The sequence below is a fragment of the Sciurus carolinensis genome, chromosome 2, assembly GCF_902686445.1.
Source record: "Sciurus carolinensis chromosome 2, mSciCar1.2, whole genome shotgun sequence".
Taxonomy (NCBI): domain Eukaryota; kingdom Metazoa; phylum Chordata; class Mammalia; order Rodentia; family Sciuridae; genus Sciurus; species Sciurus carolinensis.
In genome coordinates, this window is record NC_062214.1 from 197,981,949 (window position 1) to 198,001,094 (window position 19,146).

At 39.1% G+C, this 19,146-nt stretch overlaps 1 protein-coding gene across 8 annotated transcripts in view; it reads left to right on the forward strand.

Moving 5' to 3' along the window:
• Nucleotides 1-19,146, forward strand: part of Mark3 (microtubule affinity regulating kinase 3) — a 94,787-nt gene that overhangs the window by 40,254 nt on the left and 35,387 nt on the right. For 7 of the 8 annotated variants that reach the window (XM_047541894.1, XM_047541893.1, XM_047541895.1 and 4 more), the window contains 3 exons: nt 10,887-10,935; nt 13,287-13,352; nt 17,908-17,978. In XM_047541894.1, coding sequence (XP_047397850.1) covers nt 10,887-10,935; nt 13,287-13,352; nt 17,908-17,978 — 186 coding nt within the window. The remainder of the gene's footprint in view (nt 1-10,886; nt 10,936-13,286; nt 13,353-17,907; nt 17,979-19,146) is intronic. The other variant, XM_047541899.1, reaches the window with a different exon arrangement.

Genomic DNA, 19,146 nt, shown 5'->3' on the forward strand with positions numbered 1-19,146 from the left:
AATTTACTATCTAAACCTGGCCAGCCCCTTGAGGTTACTATTTTGGATTTTCTTGAATTTTCTTGAATTTTCTCTTCTCCAGAATAGCTAGTCTCAGCCTTTTGGTCACTAGAGGAATTTCCCTCAACATAGACTTAGTTTATTCCATACTTACAGTTGTTTTTCTTACCTGAGTTTGATGAATTTTTTTTTTTTTTTTTTTTAAATACTAGGAATTGAACTCAGGGGCATTTAACCATTGAGCCACATCCCTAGCCCTTTTTATTTTTTATTTTGAGACAGGGTCTTGCTAAGATGCTTAGGGCCTCCCTAAGTTTCTGAGGCTATCTTTGGACTTGATATCCTCCTGCCTCAGCCTCTTGAGCTACTGGAATTATAGGTTTGTACCACTGTGCAGACTGAGTTTGATGATTCTTGCTAAGAGTAATTGACTTTCTACCATAATTCCTCTCTATTGGGACTTTTTTTAGGGGGTGGCGGATGTAGGGAGACAGTGCTGGGGATGGAACTAAGGGCCTGACACGTGCTAGACAAGCACCCTAAGGAATCTTTTTTTTTTTTTTTTAAATATTTTTTAGTTATAGATGAACATCATAAATATTTTTTTTTTCTTATGTGGTACTGAGGATTGAACCCAATGCCTTGCATGTGCAAGGCAAGCACTCTACACTGAGCTACAGCCCCATACCTTTATAAATTTTATTTTGAGACAGGACCTCCCAAAATTGCCCAGGCAGGCTTCAAACTTGAGATCCTTCTGCCTCAGCCTCCCAAGTAGTTGGTATTATAAGCATGTTCCACCATGTCTGGCTTCTTAAATCTAAACTTTTAGTGAGAAAGAAAAATCCCTGTGTTTTAAAAAAAAATTAACCAAATTTACTAAATTTACAAATTTATTAAGCATAAGGATATGCAGGATGCACAGTAAGGTGCTGTATGTTTTTTGAAGCATTATTGACTATAGATCTCATCAGGGTCTTCTGTAGGGAGATCCTACTTACACTCACTTTACTCTTTTTAAGGCTGGTGTTTTAGAGCCACTATTGGTGTTTAGAACTCTGTAATATTAGTGACCTTTTTGGCATTCTAGGTTTTCTTTTTTTGTACTGGGGATGGAATTCAGGGGCACTTAACCACTGAGCCACATCTCCAGCCCTTTTTATTTAGAGACAGGATCTTGCTAAGTTGCTTAGGGCCTCACTAAGTTGCTGAGTTGACTTTGAACTTATGATTCTCACGCCTGGCTCTAGGGGATCTTATTTGTGGGATAGTTGGGGACGAGTCTGCTTTGAAGGCAGAGAGAGAACCAGTTCACGATTTTTATGTGGTCTGCAGTATGATTACTTTTACTGCTGCCATCTCTGTGGTATTTAGGGCACTGTTGCTTCAGTTTCCTTAAACTGGTAGTTTTTAGCCCTTGCTGTGTGTTGGAATCATTTGTGGAGTTCCAAAATAAAACAGAAATAAACACTTCCCTCACAGCTCCAGTACTTTCCTCTCTAGAGGAAAGTAGGGGCGTAGTGATAACCAGAGCACAACTGGTGAGAGTGACTGCAGTCCCCAGTTCTGAACACCTCACAGAATGCATCAACTCCACTGCTAAATATTCCCTACCTCCTGGAACTCTCAGGAACTCCTGTGACACCTGGCTTCTAGACACCTTTCCCTACCAGCTGAAGTACAGGTCATGGAGGGAATCTGAGTCATTGAACAGGGGTTCATCTCTTTTCTTCTTCTCTTCTTTCTTCTTACCTCCCTCTTTCCTTTTCTTATATTGACATTTAGCAACCCAACAATTCATGTTGTTAACACAAGTAGTTAAAATAGTCCCTGCCTATTATTTTCAGTATGGTGTCTGCATTCTGGTCATTGCAACGAATCTGGCCAAGTAATACAAATGGGGGATGTTGCAATACACTCCATAGTTGTACATCCTTAAAGTCCTGAGAACAAAAATGTATGATTTATTACTTCTGGATTTCTCAAGAGGTAGTAGAAATGGAAGAAAATAAACTTCAGTTTTGCTTCTTCTTTATAGAGAACTTTTAAATTTGTTGCCAGACTTATTTTCTTTCGGCAAGACATAATAACATCTTGTTATTTAGAATAGGTTATGAATTAAATGTATTAGAATATTACTTTATTAGATAGCATAGATTCTTTATGCTATTTTAGGGAAGTCACCAAAGAACAATTATTTTAAGTGAGTTAAACTTAGTATAGCATGGACCCATTTGCAATTCGAAAAAAAAATGCGACACAGATTAGACCTTTGGAACCAGGAGATGACAACAGTGACATCAGCTCAAATTCCCATTCTGTATCTAGTGCTTATTCTGTACAGGTGCTGTTCCATGCTCTCTGCATGGTGCGGTCCTCCACTGCAGGGTAACAGGACCATTGGAGTTCAGTCACCTAGACTCAGGGAGTGGTGGTACCAGGCTGGAACCAGCTAGTGTGGCTCTAGAGGTAAACTTCTTAGTAACTGTACCTTTAACCTGCATCTTTTCATGTCCTTTTCACAGTAGTCTTGTGAAATGGTTATTTTATTAATCTGTTCTATAGATGAGTAGGTTGAAGCCCTACAGTTTCAAAGCTTGTTCAGCACCTAGTGAGTACATGACTGAGCCAGAATCAGCTTCATCCTAACTCCACATAGCTTCCTTTCCATGTTCATCTTCCCCATGGCAGGACTGTACTGACACTCAACTCACATGTGGTAGATGCCCATTAAATCTGTTTGTTTCGTTAGTGCCAAATTTATTTTAATACTAAATTAATTTTCCTGGTGTTGCACTGATCCTAGGAAGCTTGACCACCAGAACCTCAGGTTTGAGGGATGGAATTGCATAGTTTGTTTTTGAAATATTTGATCACAAAAAAACAACATTGCTACTACTCTTTTTTGGTACTGGGAATTGAACCCAGGGCTGCTTTACCACTGGGCCACATCCCCTTTTTGTTTTTTATTTTGAGACGGTTTCTCTAAATTGCTTAAGACCTCACTAAACTGCTAGACTGATCTCAAACTTGGAACCCTCCTGCCTCAGGCTTCTGAATTGCTGGGATTATAGGCTTGTGCCACCACCTCCAGCCACTGCTACTCGTAATGTTTTAAAAATGTGCTTCAGGGGCTGGGGTTGTGGCTCAGTGGCAGAGCGCTTGCCTAGCATGCGTGAGGCACTGGGTTCGATTCTCAGCACCACATATAAATAAATTAATAAAAATAAAGGTCTATCAACATCTAAGAAAGTATTTTTAAAAAAAGTGCTTCATTTTATTAATCAAATGAATCTAAGCAACTTCTTTTTAATTTTTTAGTTTTTAGTTTTTATTAAGTACTGTACAAAGGAATGTTCCATATTTAGGGGGAAAATGTGTACATTTACATGTATATCAAATGAACAACCATGTGGCTCAAGAAATAGATCTTCGGGCTGGGAAGATAGCTCAACTGGTAGAGTGCTTGCCTTGCAAGCACAAGGCCCTGAGTTCGATCCCCAGTACCGCAAAAAAAAAAAAAAAGAAATAGATCTTCACCATTGTCCTTAAATCTGTGCCCTAGTGAGCCCTCCCCAGCCTGAGCCTCCTCTTCATTTCCCACCAACCAGGTAACCACTAACAGGAATTTTGAGTTATTGTTTTCTCTGCTTATCTATAATTTTACCACATGTGGTTCTCCCATCAATACAGTGTATATAGGAGAATTCCTAAATTCACCTGTGGTATATAAGTGGAATCATGCTACACATTCTTTTTCTGTTTGCTTTTGCTTTCTCTGCCCACCTGCACTGTACTCTGTAATCTCCTTTCACTGCTATGTCCATGTTCAAAATTATGTGTAAATGAGCCACATGTGTTATCCACACTATGGTTCAGGGGCCTTTGGATTGCTGATGCTGTCTGTATCACAAACATGCTGCCAGCCATTCTGCATGTGCCCTAACACACTTGTGCTAGAGTTTCTTAAGGACGCCAACTCAGGAGTGGAGTCTTAGCTCACAGGGTGTGCACGTCCTCATTCATTAGAGACAGAATTATTTCTAGAGTAGTTGTGCTAATTTTTAGTCCCACTAGTGGCATAGATGAGAGGGTGCAAGTAATAGTGCATCCTTGTCAAAGTTTGATTTTTTCTGATTTCTGAATTCTTGCCACCATTCTGGTGGGTATAAAACTGATATCTTGTTCTAACGTTAATTCACTGTTACTGGTGAGGTGGCATCTGTGCATGCCTTTCTTTTGTGAGTGCCTGCTTAAGTCTTTTGTTCAGGTTTTTGTTTTGTTTTGTTTTTTATTTTGGTGTGTGTGGTACTGGGGGTTGAACCCTGGGGTGCTCTTACCACTGAGCTGCACCCCTAGCCCTTTTTACTTTTCCCCAAGGAAGTTGCCTCACCTGGAACTTGGGATCCTCTTGTCTCAGCCTCCTGAGTGTCTGGGATTACAGGTGTGTACCACTGTACCCAGCTGTTTTTTTAATTTCTAGTGGATTTTTCCCTTACTCCTTTTAGATCATTTTATATTCTGAATATTGTTGTACGTGGCAAATATTCGCCACTTGATGGTTTATTTTCTCACTTTCTTGATATTTTCAGTGAAAAGAAAAGGTTCCTAGTTTTTTTGTTTGTTATCTTTTATAACCTTTTCTTTTGGGGGGCGGGTGATAGTCAGGGATTTTACTCAGGTGTGCTTAAGCACTGAGCTACATCCCCAGCCCTTTTTATTTTTAATTTTGAGACAGGGACTAACTAAGTTGCTTAGGAGTCTCACTAAATTGCTCAGGTTGACCTTGAACTTGCAATTCTCTTGCCTCAGCCTCCTGAGTCACTGGAATTACAGGTGTGAGCCATCACGCCAGGCTAACCATTTTTAAAATTTACTTTTAAACTGATAGGTAAAACATTAAAATATTACATATTAATAGGATATTTTGATGCTTGTGTGCATTTTGTAATATTTAGATAAGGTTAAATACATCTGTCACCTCACACATTTTATCATTTTTTTATGGTGAAAACTTTCAAAAAGATTCCTAGTTTCAATGCAGTTGAATTTCTCTTATGGTTCATAGTTTTGGGGGTTTGTTACTTTTCTTAAGAAATTCTTGCCAACCTGGGGTCATAAACATTCTTGTCTGTTGTCTTCAAGGTTTTATAATCTTTAAATCACCTGAAAGTCATGTGTGTTAAGAGGCAGGGATCCAGTTGCATGAGTTTTCATGTGCACTGGTTGTGACCTGTCTCTCCTTTCCTTGCTGCTCTGCAGTATGGAGTTTCCATACTTGTACACATTCTTTCCCTCAGCACATACACACATTTGTTCATCAGAGGTGATTAGTCTGGTTAACTTGACAATGACCATTTTAATTTTATGTTCATATTTTTAAAATACAGGTAAAAACCTGAGCTACATTAGAAACATAGGAGACTAAAATTTACTCTTCAGGTGACGTGTAGCTTAGTAAGTCGGAAGAGACAGCCAGTTCAGATGTGCTTACTACACTGAGCACTCTTGAGCCTTGCTGTTGGATTCGATACAGTGCAGTTCTGCCAACCTCTGGTTAGTCCCTGATAGTTTCTCCTCCAAAATATTCTTTTATATCATAAACTGCACCCTCTACATGGAACTTCCAAGTTTTTATATCCAGTCTTAATTTTCATCCCTGAATTTGTACTGCTTTCTAAGAGATTTCACTGATTGCTTTCAAACCCTTTCATTGAATTTCTTCAATACAGTTCATCCCCAAATGAGTAACCTTTCCTTGGTGCATAATGTTCTTTTTTTGTGAATGTGATAGTTGCTATTGTTTCTTCTTCCTCATTTCTAAATCTTTAAACACACCAGCTGGGGATGTGGCTGTGGCTCAGTGCTAGAGCACTTGCTTATTAGCACATGTGAGGCACAGGTTGAATCCTCAGCACGGCATAAAAATAAATAAAGTTAAAAAAAATAGACTTTCATTTAAAAAAACACCAACTGCAATTTGTTTTTATTTGAAGTAATCCTGTTTCTTCTTCTGGTTTTCCTTTTCCTTTTTTTTTTTTTTTTTTTTGTTTGTTTGTTTATTTGTTTGGGGGGATTATGTGGATTGAACCCAGGGGCACTCTGCAACCAAGCTTTACCCCCAGCCTTTATTTTTGAAACAGGGTCTCACTAAGTTGACCAGGCTGACCTCAAACTTACAGTCCTCCTGCCCCAGCCTCCCACATTGCTGGGACTACACGCATGTGCCATGGCACCTGGTTTTCTGTTCTCTTTAATCACAAATATTCCAAGACTCTTGGCTGAGAGCAAGACACAGAAGAAGCTCAGAACTGTTACATACATGAGCACTGGACAATAGGTGACTAGGCAGAGATTAAGTCACTCCATTGAAAGGTACTAGAATGTCCATATTTATATTTTTCATTTAAGCTGTTTTTTGTTTTTTTTTTCCCTCCAGTTTCTTTTTCAGTATGATGCAAGAAGGGCTGGAAGAGTCCTGAGAGGCAAGCAAAGAAAGTGGGTAGAGAGGGTATGTCACCACTCAGTGGGCTCCTATTTTCAGGATGGGGTCCCCATGCCTAGGTGCTCTGATTCAGCCTTCTCAGAAAATTGACTTTCAGCTTCCACCAGGACAGAGGAGGGGAAGAAACCAGAATGGACAGACTGTAGGAGTTGGTGTGCTTAGGCCAGGAGCAGGGCATGTGCTTGTGCTGCCTACTTCCTGGTAAGAAGAAGCTGGTTGTCATTGTGTCTCCTGCCGTGATTTCTAGCACCTGAGGTGTCATTCAGCCTGCCACTCAGCAGCCCTGGCCTGTTCTGTTCTATACCTGTACATCTGGAGAAGGGAACCTAAATACATGGCATGTGATTTAGATCAGTGCTGTGTCTGTAACTCTCTATGCTCTTTTAAATACCATTTTAATTTGCTATTGTTGGTAAAACTGTCTTTTTCCAAAAATAACACCTGTGCATACCAAGTCCTGGCTATGGGAACATTTCTTTACTCCTCTGGTACTATATACTTAGGGTCCTTGATACTCCCATCACCAGGATCCTGTACCTGCCTTCAAAGGTAAGTGAAAATGTGTCAAGGATGCAGATTAATCAGTGAGGGAAGAATTCTTTAACTTTTTATATATTTCTGTGTTATTTGATTTTTTTTCCAACTAGTATCTCTTTAAAATAAATTAAAAAGGAAATGTAGAAAGATAACAAAACTTAAAAGTATGTTGTACAGTCCTTCTAAGAACTTAAAGTGCATGTTTTCCTTTTAATAAATTATTCCTGTTCACATTTTTTAAGTGTTCTCTTCAAATTTTTTTTTTATTGTTGTTATTGTTCACTCAGTGAACTAAGCCTTGAAAGAGATCACCTGTTCACATTTAATGATCTCCAGCTCTCAGGTTCACAGATTGTGAAATATCTGGCATTTTTATCTTACTTGTATGCAAATTATCAGCTTCTACAAAGCTTCTGTGACAGAGCCCACCAGTTGCTCTTGATCTTCTGTATCAGCAGTGTATAATTTGTAAGTTGTTTAATTATTTGGTTGTTAGTTTCCAGGGCAGCAGCCTCAGAGCATGGATCTTTGAGTACCAACAACTCAAGTCTCTGGACGAATCCTTGGCCTTTCTTTCTCATCTTCCTTCACTGTGAAGTAGGGATGATCATATCCCCCTTCAGCCTATAGGATTTAGATGATATCATAGATTTGAATCCTCTAACTACTTGAGACACTGGAGGGACTGGGTGACTATCAGCTTCTGCCTCTGCCTGTCCTTGTGTAGTTTGGCATAGAATTTATTAACTCATTTGCCACTTGCCAGTTTCTACCTAGTACATAATTCTGATTCTCGTGCTCTCTCTTGTTCTCTCGCCCCTTCATGATGTATTACCATGAATCCTTGGTTCCTGCTTCAACGTAGCAATTCTCAACTTTTATGTGTTGTCTTTACAAATAGCTCAGACTTGGCTGTCTCAAGAGATTTTGGTTGGATGTCAGCCCAGCTACCACCATTAGAAGGCTTGCTTGGGGCTGGCAGATGTTTGCTAGAGGGCTCTCTCATGTGACTGTTGCTGGGACTTGAGTTCACCACTGACTGGGGGCATGTTCCCTTACTACCTTGCCATATGGGCCTATCCACAGTGGTGTTTGAATGTCCTTATGATGCTCAATCAAGCAGTCTGAGAGCAAGGAGGGAGTACTGTCTGGGACCTTGTTGACCTCCAAAGCCCCACCCTCCTTTCTTTTGCCACATTCTGTTGGTTAGGAGCAAGTAACTACTGTTAGCCCTGCCCTCTGCTCCACCCCCATACTGGGGATTGAAGGGCCTTGTGCATGCTAGCAAGCACTCTACCATTGAGCTATATCTCCAGACCTTTTTCTTTTATTTTCTTTTGATACAGGATCTTGCCACATTGCCCAGGCTAGCCTTGAACTTGTGATTCTTTTACCTCAGCCTCTAGATGATAAGATTATAGGCCTGCATGACTATCCCCAGTAACTCTACCTTTTAAGGGAAAGAATTATGGACATATTTTGAAACGACCACACATGAGGTGCCTGTTGAAAAGTAAGATTCTGCCTGGTATGGTGGCTATTTGTGAGCCTGAGGCAGGAGCATCACAAGTTCAAGACCAGCTTGTACAACTTAATGAAGCCCTTTCTCAAAATAAAACAAACCGAAAATAAGGCTGGGGATGTGGTTCAGTGGTAGAGCACTTGACTAGCATGTTCAAAGCCCTGGGTTCAGTCCCTAGGAAACACAACACACACACACACACACACACACACACACACACACAAAGATTCTCATACCCCATTTCACATGGAATGATAAGAAGGGCCAGGAATTGTCACAAGCACCCTGTTGATTGGTGCAGGTAGCCAGGAGTCCCCACCTGGAAACACACTGCTTTGGTCAGAATGGGATCACTTGGTCTTCCTTAAATGCCTGAACTAGTCACATCTCTCCATCTTCACTTACAAAGAGCGTATGAACCCCCTATTCAGAGGTAGACATCCTTTTTAAGTCCTGCATAAATCTCTAGACAGAAGTTCTTCCCCTCTTGAATTTTTATATTTCATCTTTCCCCTGATCTTGACTTTGATTCACTTTGTTTCAATTCTGCTGCACTACTAGTAGGAATTAAAAAATAATTGCCTTCATTTGACCTGCACTCCTGCCAGCAAGCAGAGTAGCAACAGCTCTGTAGCAAGCATTCATTCTCCTATCAGGATTGAGGCCATGTGTCCATTAGAATGCCAAGGAGGCAGGCTCAAACCACACTTCTTGGTATTTAGTGCTTTCCTACAGGCTTTTATCAAACAAATGTGTTCTGTTGTGTGCCAAGCTTGATTTCAGGCTCCTGTGGCTGACAAGGTGGTTAATAAACAGTACACAAAAATGCATAATCACAACCTAAAGACATTCTAAGGAAAAAGTGAATAGATGGCTCTGCTGTAAAACAAAGGACACTTACCAAGAGCTTCAGAGAATCTCCCTGAGACTTGAAGTGTAAAAAGAAGAGACTTAAAAGAACTTAGCGTGTTCTAGCAACTAAAAGGAGTCAGGGTGCCTGGCATGGGTGTTGGAAGGACAGAAGCTGCAAGGTATTGGACTGCCAGGCCATGGGCAGGCCTCAATTCTAAGTGCAGCATCCCCATCTGTCCCGGTATGGTATCCAACTTGGAGGTCTCACCTGGGTTTACTGGTATGGCTCTTTTCAGCTGGCAGGTTGGCAGGGATAGTGGATCCCTCTTTGTACGCACTAGACTAGCTGCTTTATTATCAGTCCAAGAGAGCAGTCTTTAATGCCCAAGCATTTTATCCACCCTCTCCTTGCTTCAAATCTAACGTTGCATTGACCAAAGCCAGTAACAGAGCCAAGTCTTCATTCAGCATGAAAGGGGTACTGCATAACTGCGTGCCCAGGGAGGCCTGGCTCATGAGAGTCCCTAATGTAGCACCCTACCACGGCCTCCATGCTGCATGACCCATCATCTCCAGTGAGGATTTCCCATGTTGGTTTTGTTCAGAATATTGTCATATAAACCTTTGGAGTTGTCAGTCTCATATACTCATGATATAGGTCATGGGACTGCATAAATTTTGATTCACAGAATTGTAACTCCTGAATAGATGCTGAATCAAACCAAGTTTAATCACAGGCCAGCCTCAGCAACTTAGCAGTTAAATTTTTTTTTTTTGTCTTTTTTTTTTTATTGTTGTAAACACATGGGATACATGTTGTTTCTCTATTTGTACATGGAGTCAAGGCATACCATTTGTGTAATCATAAATTTACATATGGCAATGTTTGATTCATTCTGTTATTTTTTTCCCCTTCCCCCCCACCCCTCCCACCCCTCTTTTCCCTCTATACAGTCCTTCCTTCCTCCATTCTTACCACCCTCCTTATCCCTAACCCTAAACCTAACCCTAACCCTAACGCTAACCCCTCCCACCCCCCATTATATGTCCTCATCCGCTTATCAGCGAGACCATTCGCCCTTTAGTTTTTTGAGATTGGCTTATCTCACTTAGCATGATATTCTCCAATTAGCAGTTAAACTTTCACCTGTGATTTAGCTTGTGATTAGACTTAAGTCTGATCTTATGTTTTCTAGACCACACACAAAAAAATTCAAAGTGTGGTACTCTCCCCATTGGAACCACTGCTGTTGTCCATAAATGGAAGTATTTGGAAATGTTCAGTAATAGGTTACAAACCTACTTTAAGGTTACTCTAGACTTTCATGTTTGTCTTAGGTATGGGACAATAAACATTAGCAATGAATCAGCAGCTAATAGAAATTTAAATTTCTTTTGCAACAGTGGAGTATGTTTAATAACTTGAGGGGTTGTCTTTCTTTTTTTTTTTTCTTTTTTTTTTTTTTTTAGCTCTTCAGAGAAGTAAGAATAATGAAGATTTTAAATCATCCAAACATAGGTACTTTCTGCTTTCTTAAATATTTTTGGGTCTAACTGCATTCTTGAAAAGTATGTCATAAACCTAAACAGGTATTCCCAAAGTGATAGGAGACTCCTTCCTAACCGCCAGCCCCAGTACACTTTTAATGAAATATGTATACAAGTTGATCATTTGTGTTAACTTTTCAAAATTACTGAATTAATTAAAGGTTAAAAGGTTAAAAAGCTCAGGCATTAAATAAATATTTGAATTTAAAGTTTTAATGTAGTAGAAACATTCATAGTCAAACTACAATTATCTACTTTTTTAATATATTAGAAAATATAATTATTTCATTAGTAGGATAGAATTATAGGAAGTCAGAATAATATTTTCAAAAATATACTTTTTTGCTGTGACTATGTTCCTACAAATATACTTGTATGCTGAGTCATATTTCAAAGAGGGATACTAGAGGCCAGGGACAGTGGTGCACACCTATAATCCCAGCAACTCAGAAGGCTGAAGATCACAAGTTTGAGGCCAGCCTTGACAACTTAGTGAGTCCCTGTCTCAAAATAAAAAAGCTGAGGATGTAGCTCAGTGGTCAACTGCTGCTGGGTCAAATTCCTAGTACTACCAAAACAAAACAAAACAAAACAAATTTTTATAGGAATTTTTATAAAGCAGATATTTGTTTTATGTGTCCTCTGTGTACACAACACTAGCAGGTGTTTGAAAATGAGGATGTAATATAGTTTTCCTGCCCTCATAGTAATTGTTGGAATAAGAGTAAATGTGCAAAGTATCTAATACTGACCCCACTGTACATGTATCCCAGTGAAAATTTTATTGTCATATACATCATAATAGAGCTTTTTAAATAATTTAACTGCATTTTATACAATAGTATCTCCTGTAATCTAAACATAGTAAATGAGAGAGGGGTGATGTTTAGTGTTAAGGACAGCCTATGAACATCTAGGCACAAGAATAGAAGGACAATGCTACCAACCCATCATCCTGATGTCAGGGGATAGTAATTAAAATGTGAAACAAATGCACATCTCAGAAATCAGTGAACTATATGCTTGAAGAGAAGAAAGATCACAAGGAATGTAACAATGGGAAGAAAGCCTCCTTTTTTCCCTTTTCATTTCGACCCTTTGAGGTTAGCCAGCCAACTCTGAGCTTCACATTTCAGTTTTTCACCAACAAAACAAACTTTATCACTGTTACCTAGAACTAACCTGAACATATTAATTTATCCTTTAATTATTTAAATTGTATCCTGGTTATAGAGTTTCCTACTTACTAAATGACATATCTTTGATATTAAATTAAAATTTTTTTTAAATTTCTATTACATTAAAGTAATTTTTCCAGGGTTGGGGATGTGGCTCAGTGGTACAATGCTTGCCTGGCATGTGTGAGGCCTTTGGTTTGATCCCCAGCACCAAAACAAAAACAAAAACAAAAAAAAACTTCCCCAGAAGAGCTAAAATTTGCATTAGCATATTAAAGGGATTTCATTTTTTTGTTGCTTGTTTATCAACACATATACCTTAACATTCCTAAATGGTTTTTCTTACAATCTTAATATATGTGAGTTCAGTTCATCTGACATTTACTGACTGTGCCATTGTGAACTTTGACTTTGATATTCTACTAAGGCATCAAAAAAAATCACCTACATTGTAACAGATGAGTATACCTCTCTTTTGGATAAATTTAAAGACAGTATAACAGCATAAATAGGTAAAATGATGACTCGATAGTTTTAGAGATATACTTCAATCTGTGACAACGAGCTGGTTATAGCTAAATTACTCTAACCCCCTAAAAATCATTCTTCTTTAAAAAAGTTCTTTCAGTTAATTTCCTTGTAATCCCTTCTACCTTTTTCTGTTTCTGACCTCAGCATAATGATGAAGAAACCTTGTTCTTTGAGAGTTATCAAAAGCTCCACAAACAGCAAAAGTCTGAGGTGGAATCACCTTTTTCAGGCTCTGAGGACAAGTGAGCAGACTCACACTTGGAGTAGATCTAGGCCACATCTGCCAGCTGAGAGAAGTAGGCATGAGTGGTAGGGTGCTAGGAGTGTAGCTGGCCCACACAGTCATCAAGGACAGTGACAGGGATAGAGGAAATAGAGCACATACACTTGGCAGCACCCTGGCAGCATCTGAGCCCCATAACTAGTCTTTGTTTTTATGGAATTCTTTATCTTTATAAAAACTTTTGTTTTAGTATGGTAAAAATTCCCTGAAAGCATTATTTTAGAGACCAACTGTTAAAATATTTAAGGGGGAAAAATTTGCTTGTATGTGCATAGTTTATGCTTACAGACATTTGTTTCTTTTTCTCTTGCATCCTCTCCCCTTCCCCAGTGAAGTTGTTCGAAGTCATTGAAACTGAAAAAACACTCTACTTAATCATGGAGTATGCAAGTGGAGGTAAGCACATCCGTGTGAATCAGGGTTGTTTTTCTCCTCTGTCAAAAGACTGCACAGCCATGCTGCCCATAGGGATAATCATTAAGGTTTCATTTAACATCCAGTCATAATATTCTAGGGTAGGAGCCAGAAAATCTGACTTTTAGCAGTTCTGTGGATTGCAGTAAATGTTTCACTATTAGCATTAATGTTACCAAGTTCCTGAATTTTTGCATTGTAAAATATACAACACATAATATTTACCATTCTTATCATTTTTGAGTGTATGATTCAGTGGCATTAAGTATATTCACATTGTTGTTTATACCTCATGAATATCCATCTCCAGAAATTTTTCTGTTTTCCCAAACTAAAGCCATACCCTTACCCACTAAACCCTAACAGCCCATTTCCCTCTTCTTCAGTCCCTGGAAGCCAGCCTTCTACTTCCTATCTCTGTGAGTTTGACTACTCTAGGTAGCAATGGGATCATGGGATCATGCAATGTTTGTCCTTTGTGCCTGGCTTGCTTCACTTTGCATAATGTCCTCAAGGTTATCTGCACCATGGCATGGGTCAGAGTTTCCTTCCTCCTTAAGGTTGAGTAACGTTCCTCCCTGTATGTGCGTGTGTTTGTATCTATTTTGTTAATCACAAGTGTTTTGAGTTCTTTGATATATGAACATGTTAGCATATTGAGAAAAAATGTGTACTACATGTGGGATGCTTTATCGGATTTTTAAGTCATTGATGTCCCTCTTTGCAAAGACCAGAAATGTTGGTTACAGTATAGATGACTGATTTTCTTTAAAATGATGATTAAATGCTACTAATTATTTGCCTACCAGGATGTAAAACTAGATATTGTCTTCAGTGCATGAATGTAGCTGCCGTCTTTTATAGAACTCTCATTTCAGGGTTGAGGTTGATGGGGCTTCACTGCCCACGTAGTGCAGAAAGATTTCCCATTCATCTTTTTGTGTTCCCTGCTTCTAGCACTGTGCTAATAATAAGCACATAGCAGATACTAAACAAATAAGAATTAGGCTGAATTTGTGAAATTATAAACTCCTGGAGATATATCCATTTTTACTCTACAGGATCATAGTTTTATTTTATTGTTAAACTTTGATCAAGGTTACAAAACCTGAGGATAGAAAGTTGAATCACAGCCTCATTGTAGCAAGTTAACCATTAAAGTTAAAAGACTATAAATCTGTTTTGGGAAAGAAAGAATTATTGTAGGCATACCTCTGACACCACTCTTTTGTACTCCAAATTGAATTGTATTTTATATTTTAAATTTGCCATTTGGGAATTTTGTTGGGATTTCAAACTCGAGGAGCAGTAGGAAGAGCTGAAGGTTAATCAGAAACAAAAATCTGTATGGAGTTCTAGCACTTGCTTAGCCCACAGGCAAACCACAGAGAATAACCCTCAAAACCTCCTCATTTGTGTGGTCTTGTCCTAGGTGCTTATTCTATCTGGCCTCTTTGACTTTCATAGCAACTCTGTGACATGGTCAAGCAGTAAGTGCCAAGGCTTTTACCATTAAGGAAATGGAAACTGGGTAGACTCACCATAGTCACACTGCCACAGCTGGAGCCATGCCTAACAGCATGTAATCTCTCCAGTTTGTTGGTCTTGGCTTTCTGTTCCCACCTATTTTAGGTGCCCAGGCCATAGTGATTACTCTTACATAGGGCCAAGACAAAAATGTTTGTCTTACATAGGGCCAAGACAAAAAAGCATCCATGTTTAGTAGAAAAAGATGGACTTTGGAAAAGATAGTTTGTGAATCCAGCCAGTGACCCTCTTTGGCTATATGACCAAAGGAGTAAAATGTCCAGGAGCTGCACAGTGAGCATGCTGACAGCCCTCAGCATTTATAATAGCACTTTATCAATTAGGTTGTTGTAACAACCTCAGCAAACACTGTCGATCTCTAGGACAAGTAAACAACAAAAGCTTCATTAAATTGATTACCCTTGAGCTGGGGTGTAGCTCAGTGGTAGAATGCTTGGCTAGTTTGCTCGAAGTGCCCCCAGCACCACACACACAAAAAAAATTTTTTTTCAATATTTTTAGTTGTAGATGTACATAATATCTTATTTATTTTTATGTGGTGCTGAGGATTGAACCCAATACCTCACGTGTGTGAGGCTTTGTCACTAAGCTACAGCCCTAGCCCACAAAAATTTTTTTATTTTAAAACATAAACTGACTACCCCTTCTCCTCCAACTTGGTACCTTTTGATTTGGTAGAATTATAGAATTGCAAAGAATCTTAGAAATCATCATCCAGGGCAAAAGAAAAAAGAAGAGAAGTAAATAACCCAGGGCAGCTGTCTAATTTTTACAGAGACTAGTCTCCAAAAGATTGTCCTCTGCCAGGGGTCCATTGCTAGTTGGTTGTGGAATGTGAACCAGAGCTAAGGGCTTTCTGAACTGCTCTGTCCAGTGCCTACCAACTATGTGTTCCCTGGCCTGGGCAGGAGTGCCACTCTGCTTTTTTTCTCTGGTAAACAGCCTTTAGATATTTTTAGTTCAGCTGTTGGATCTGAGTGTTAATACATTTCTAATAAAGACAAAAAAGATCTTGGTTGAATTCCTGGTTTATAAGTTGGATTCCTTACTTATAACTTAGTAATTGTATGTATGCTTTATGGTTCCAGAAATCTCAGAAAAGGTTTACATTGCATTTGGAATTACAGCTAAAATTATACTGACATATTTGGACCTTGTCATTGTTCCTCTGTGACAGCAAGTGAGCACTAGTGTTTTTAAGTCATACTGACTTCCATATACATAAAAGGAACACAAACTATTTGTTTGCTGATGTATGCTTCTCTGCAGATAGAAAGGTCATTTACTTAGAAATGCTGACACTTTATACTGAGCTGACATTTAGCTCATACTTCATTATAGTTCGATGCATTGTGTATATAAGTTAACATATGTAAAGCCTTTTAAAAGACCATGCAGTCCAGTGATAACATGGAAATATATTTGCCCTTGCATTATTTAAAATGTATTTATTCAGAGTTAGGGTCAATAGTTTTAAAGCCAGAGGTACTCATTTATAATTTAGAATGACTTTAAATCTCAGAATGTTTTAGTTAAACGCCCTCACTAAGTTGATGGGGGTTTGTGTTCCTTTCATGTGTTAGGTAGATATGGTTCCCCAAAAAATCTTCCTTTTAAAAATGAGGATTGTTTCTGTGGATTGCAGAGGTGATGTTTTCTTATTCTGAATTGATGAGCAGTTAACACTAATACTGGGTTCTCTGAGATATCTCCTCTTCCCCAAGGAGTTAACACTGTATAGGGATTGCACTTGAATGTCTAGCATCGAGCTCTGCCAGTGTCATTTGCATTATGTCCTGAGCCCTACTGCTAATCACCACTGCACATCCCACTATGGGCCCAGTTACTGTCATGCTTGGCTTGATTTTTGCACAGATCTTGCAGTTGGTCCTCTGTCCTTCCCCCTTGTCGTACTCTACCCCTTGTAACATCCAGTGATCCTTTTAAGAGTTCAGTCACTTTCTCATCTCTGCTTCTCATCTCATATGGAGTAAAGCCAGAGTCTTCTCCAAAGCCTACAGCAGTCTTGGTCCTCTGAGACTGCCCTCTCCCCCTTGCTTATGCCTCTTGAGCCACATGGCTACCTTGCTTCTTTCTCTTATTTGCCATAGACTCTTCTTTGCAGAGAACTACATTCATTGTTCATTCTCTCAGGTGGCCAGCAGAGTGCAAGCAAGCACACACTTCCTGTTTATTCCCACCTTTTCTGCATCACACTTCAGTCCTCTCATGTACGAGGTGCATGCTTGTTCACTGTCTGTCTCCCTACTAAAAGGCAAACTCCACAAGGAAAGGGGCTTTACCAAACTCACTGTTGCATTTTTCCAGAGCCTGGAACGGTGCCTGGCAGTTAGTAAGCACTCAATAAATATTTGTTGACTGAATGAACACACTCAGGAAATATTTTGTGGTCATAATCCAACAAGGAGAATATCTTCTTTTAACACAAATAATTTAATCCATTTTAACTTTCCATTTTCATTGCTCAGTTTTTTTTAAAGCATATTGAAAACATGTAAAATGAAAAACCTATAAAATGAAAGTTGTATAATTTTAGCATGAGAATTTAACTTTAAGACTTTCTCCAGCTTAAAGATTTTACTGGAGAACTTAAATACCCATAAACTTTAGCCTAGTTTAGTTCAAATTTCATGTATTTCTGGCTAACTTTATACCTGTATCAAAAAATAAAAATTAGCTGTGCGGGGTGACACACACCTGTAATCAGAACAGCTCAAGAGGCTTGAGGCAGGAGGATCAAAAGTTCGAGGCCAGCCTTAGCAACTTGGTAAGGCGCTAAGCAACTTAGTGAGACCCTGACTCAAAAAGGCTGGGGTTGTAGCTCAGTGATTAAGTACTCTTGGGTTCAATTCCCAGTTACCCACCCCCCAAATTTAGAGTATTGCTAAAAGTTAAACATTATCAATTTCTGGGAAAATTAATGCTCAGAAATAGGACTTCTGCTTACTTTTATTTCTCTCAATTATAGGTGAAGTATTTGACTATTTGGTTGCACATGGAAGAATGAAGGAAAAAGAAGCAAGAGCTAAATTTAGACAGGTATGAATTCATGTGTCTTTAGCTTATTAATTTACTTTAGTTATATCAACAAACCCTGAAGTAAACAAGTGTTTGCCTCTGTGAGTGCTCATGACACCCAGTGGATAGAGCAGAGGTTGGCCATTTTGTTAAACAAAAATTTATAAGTACCTTTCCTGCCTAAGGCAGGGTGTTAGAGGTAGCCATGTGTTCTCTCAGAGCTTTGTAATTGAGATATCAGTCTCACTCTAAACCTTGTCCTTTGGCAGTTGAACTTTAGAAATCTAGAGCTTTGCCAGGCGCAACGGAGCACGCCTGTAATTCCAGAGGCTCAGGAGGCTGAAATAGGAGGATTGCAAGTCAAGACCAGCCTCAGCAACCTAATGAGACCTTGTCTCAAAAATAAAAAAATAAAGTCAGTCAAGAGCTGTGGCTCAGTGGCAGAGTGCTTGCCTAGTGTGTGAGGGGCACTGATTTCGCTCCTTAGCACTACCTAAAAATAAATAAATAAAATAATTATTTTTAAAAAAGATTTTTAAAATTAGTAAAGTCAGGCATAGTGGCTCACACCTGTAATCCCAGCCGCTCTTGAGGCTGAGGCGGAAGGATTGTGAGTTCAAGGTCAGCCTCAGCAATTAAGCAAGGCCCTAAAGTAACTCAGTGTGACCCTGTCTCTAATACAAAAAAGGGCTGGAAATGTGTCTCAATGATTAAGCACCCCTGGGTTAAATTAAAATGGGGGCGGGGGAGGCAGGGCTGGGGATGTGGCTCAGTGGTTAAGCACCTCAGGGTTAAATCCCCAATACCAAACAGTTAGAACCTTTCAAAGTCACCTGTGATTACTTTAATTAAAACCATTTCAGCCAAGCACAATAGGGTGCTCCTATAATCCCAGCTACTCAGGAGAATTTCAGGTACTAGGCCAGCCTGGAGAATTTAACAAAACCCTATCTCAAAATTTAAAAAGGGCTAGGGATGCAGCTTAGTGACAGAGTACCCCTGGGCTCAATCCCTAGTACAATAAAAAAATTTAAAAAAATTTTTTTAAAGCAAACTATTTCAGAGTTTTTAGCAAGAAGAGTGTCAGAGTCCCAAAATTCACTTAATTTTTTCTTTATCCCACTCTTTAAAGAGACTCTCATTTTAATTAGCTGATTTTAAGTATAAAGGTAACATAACTCTTGTCTTC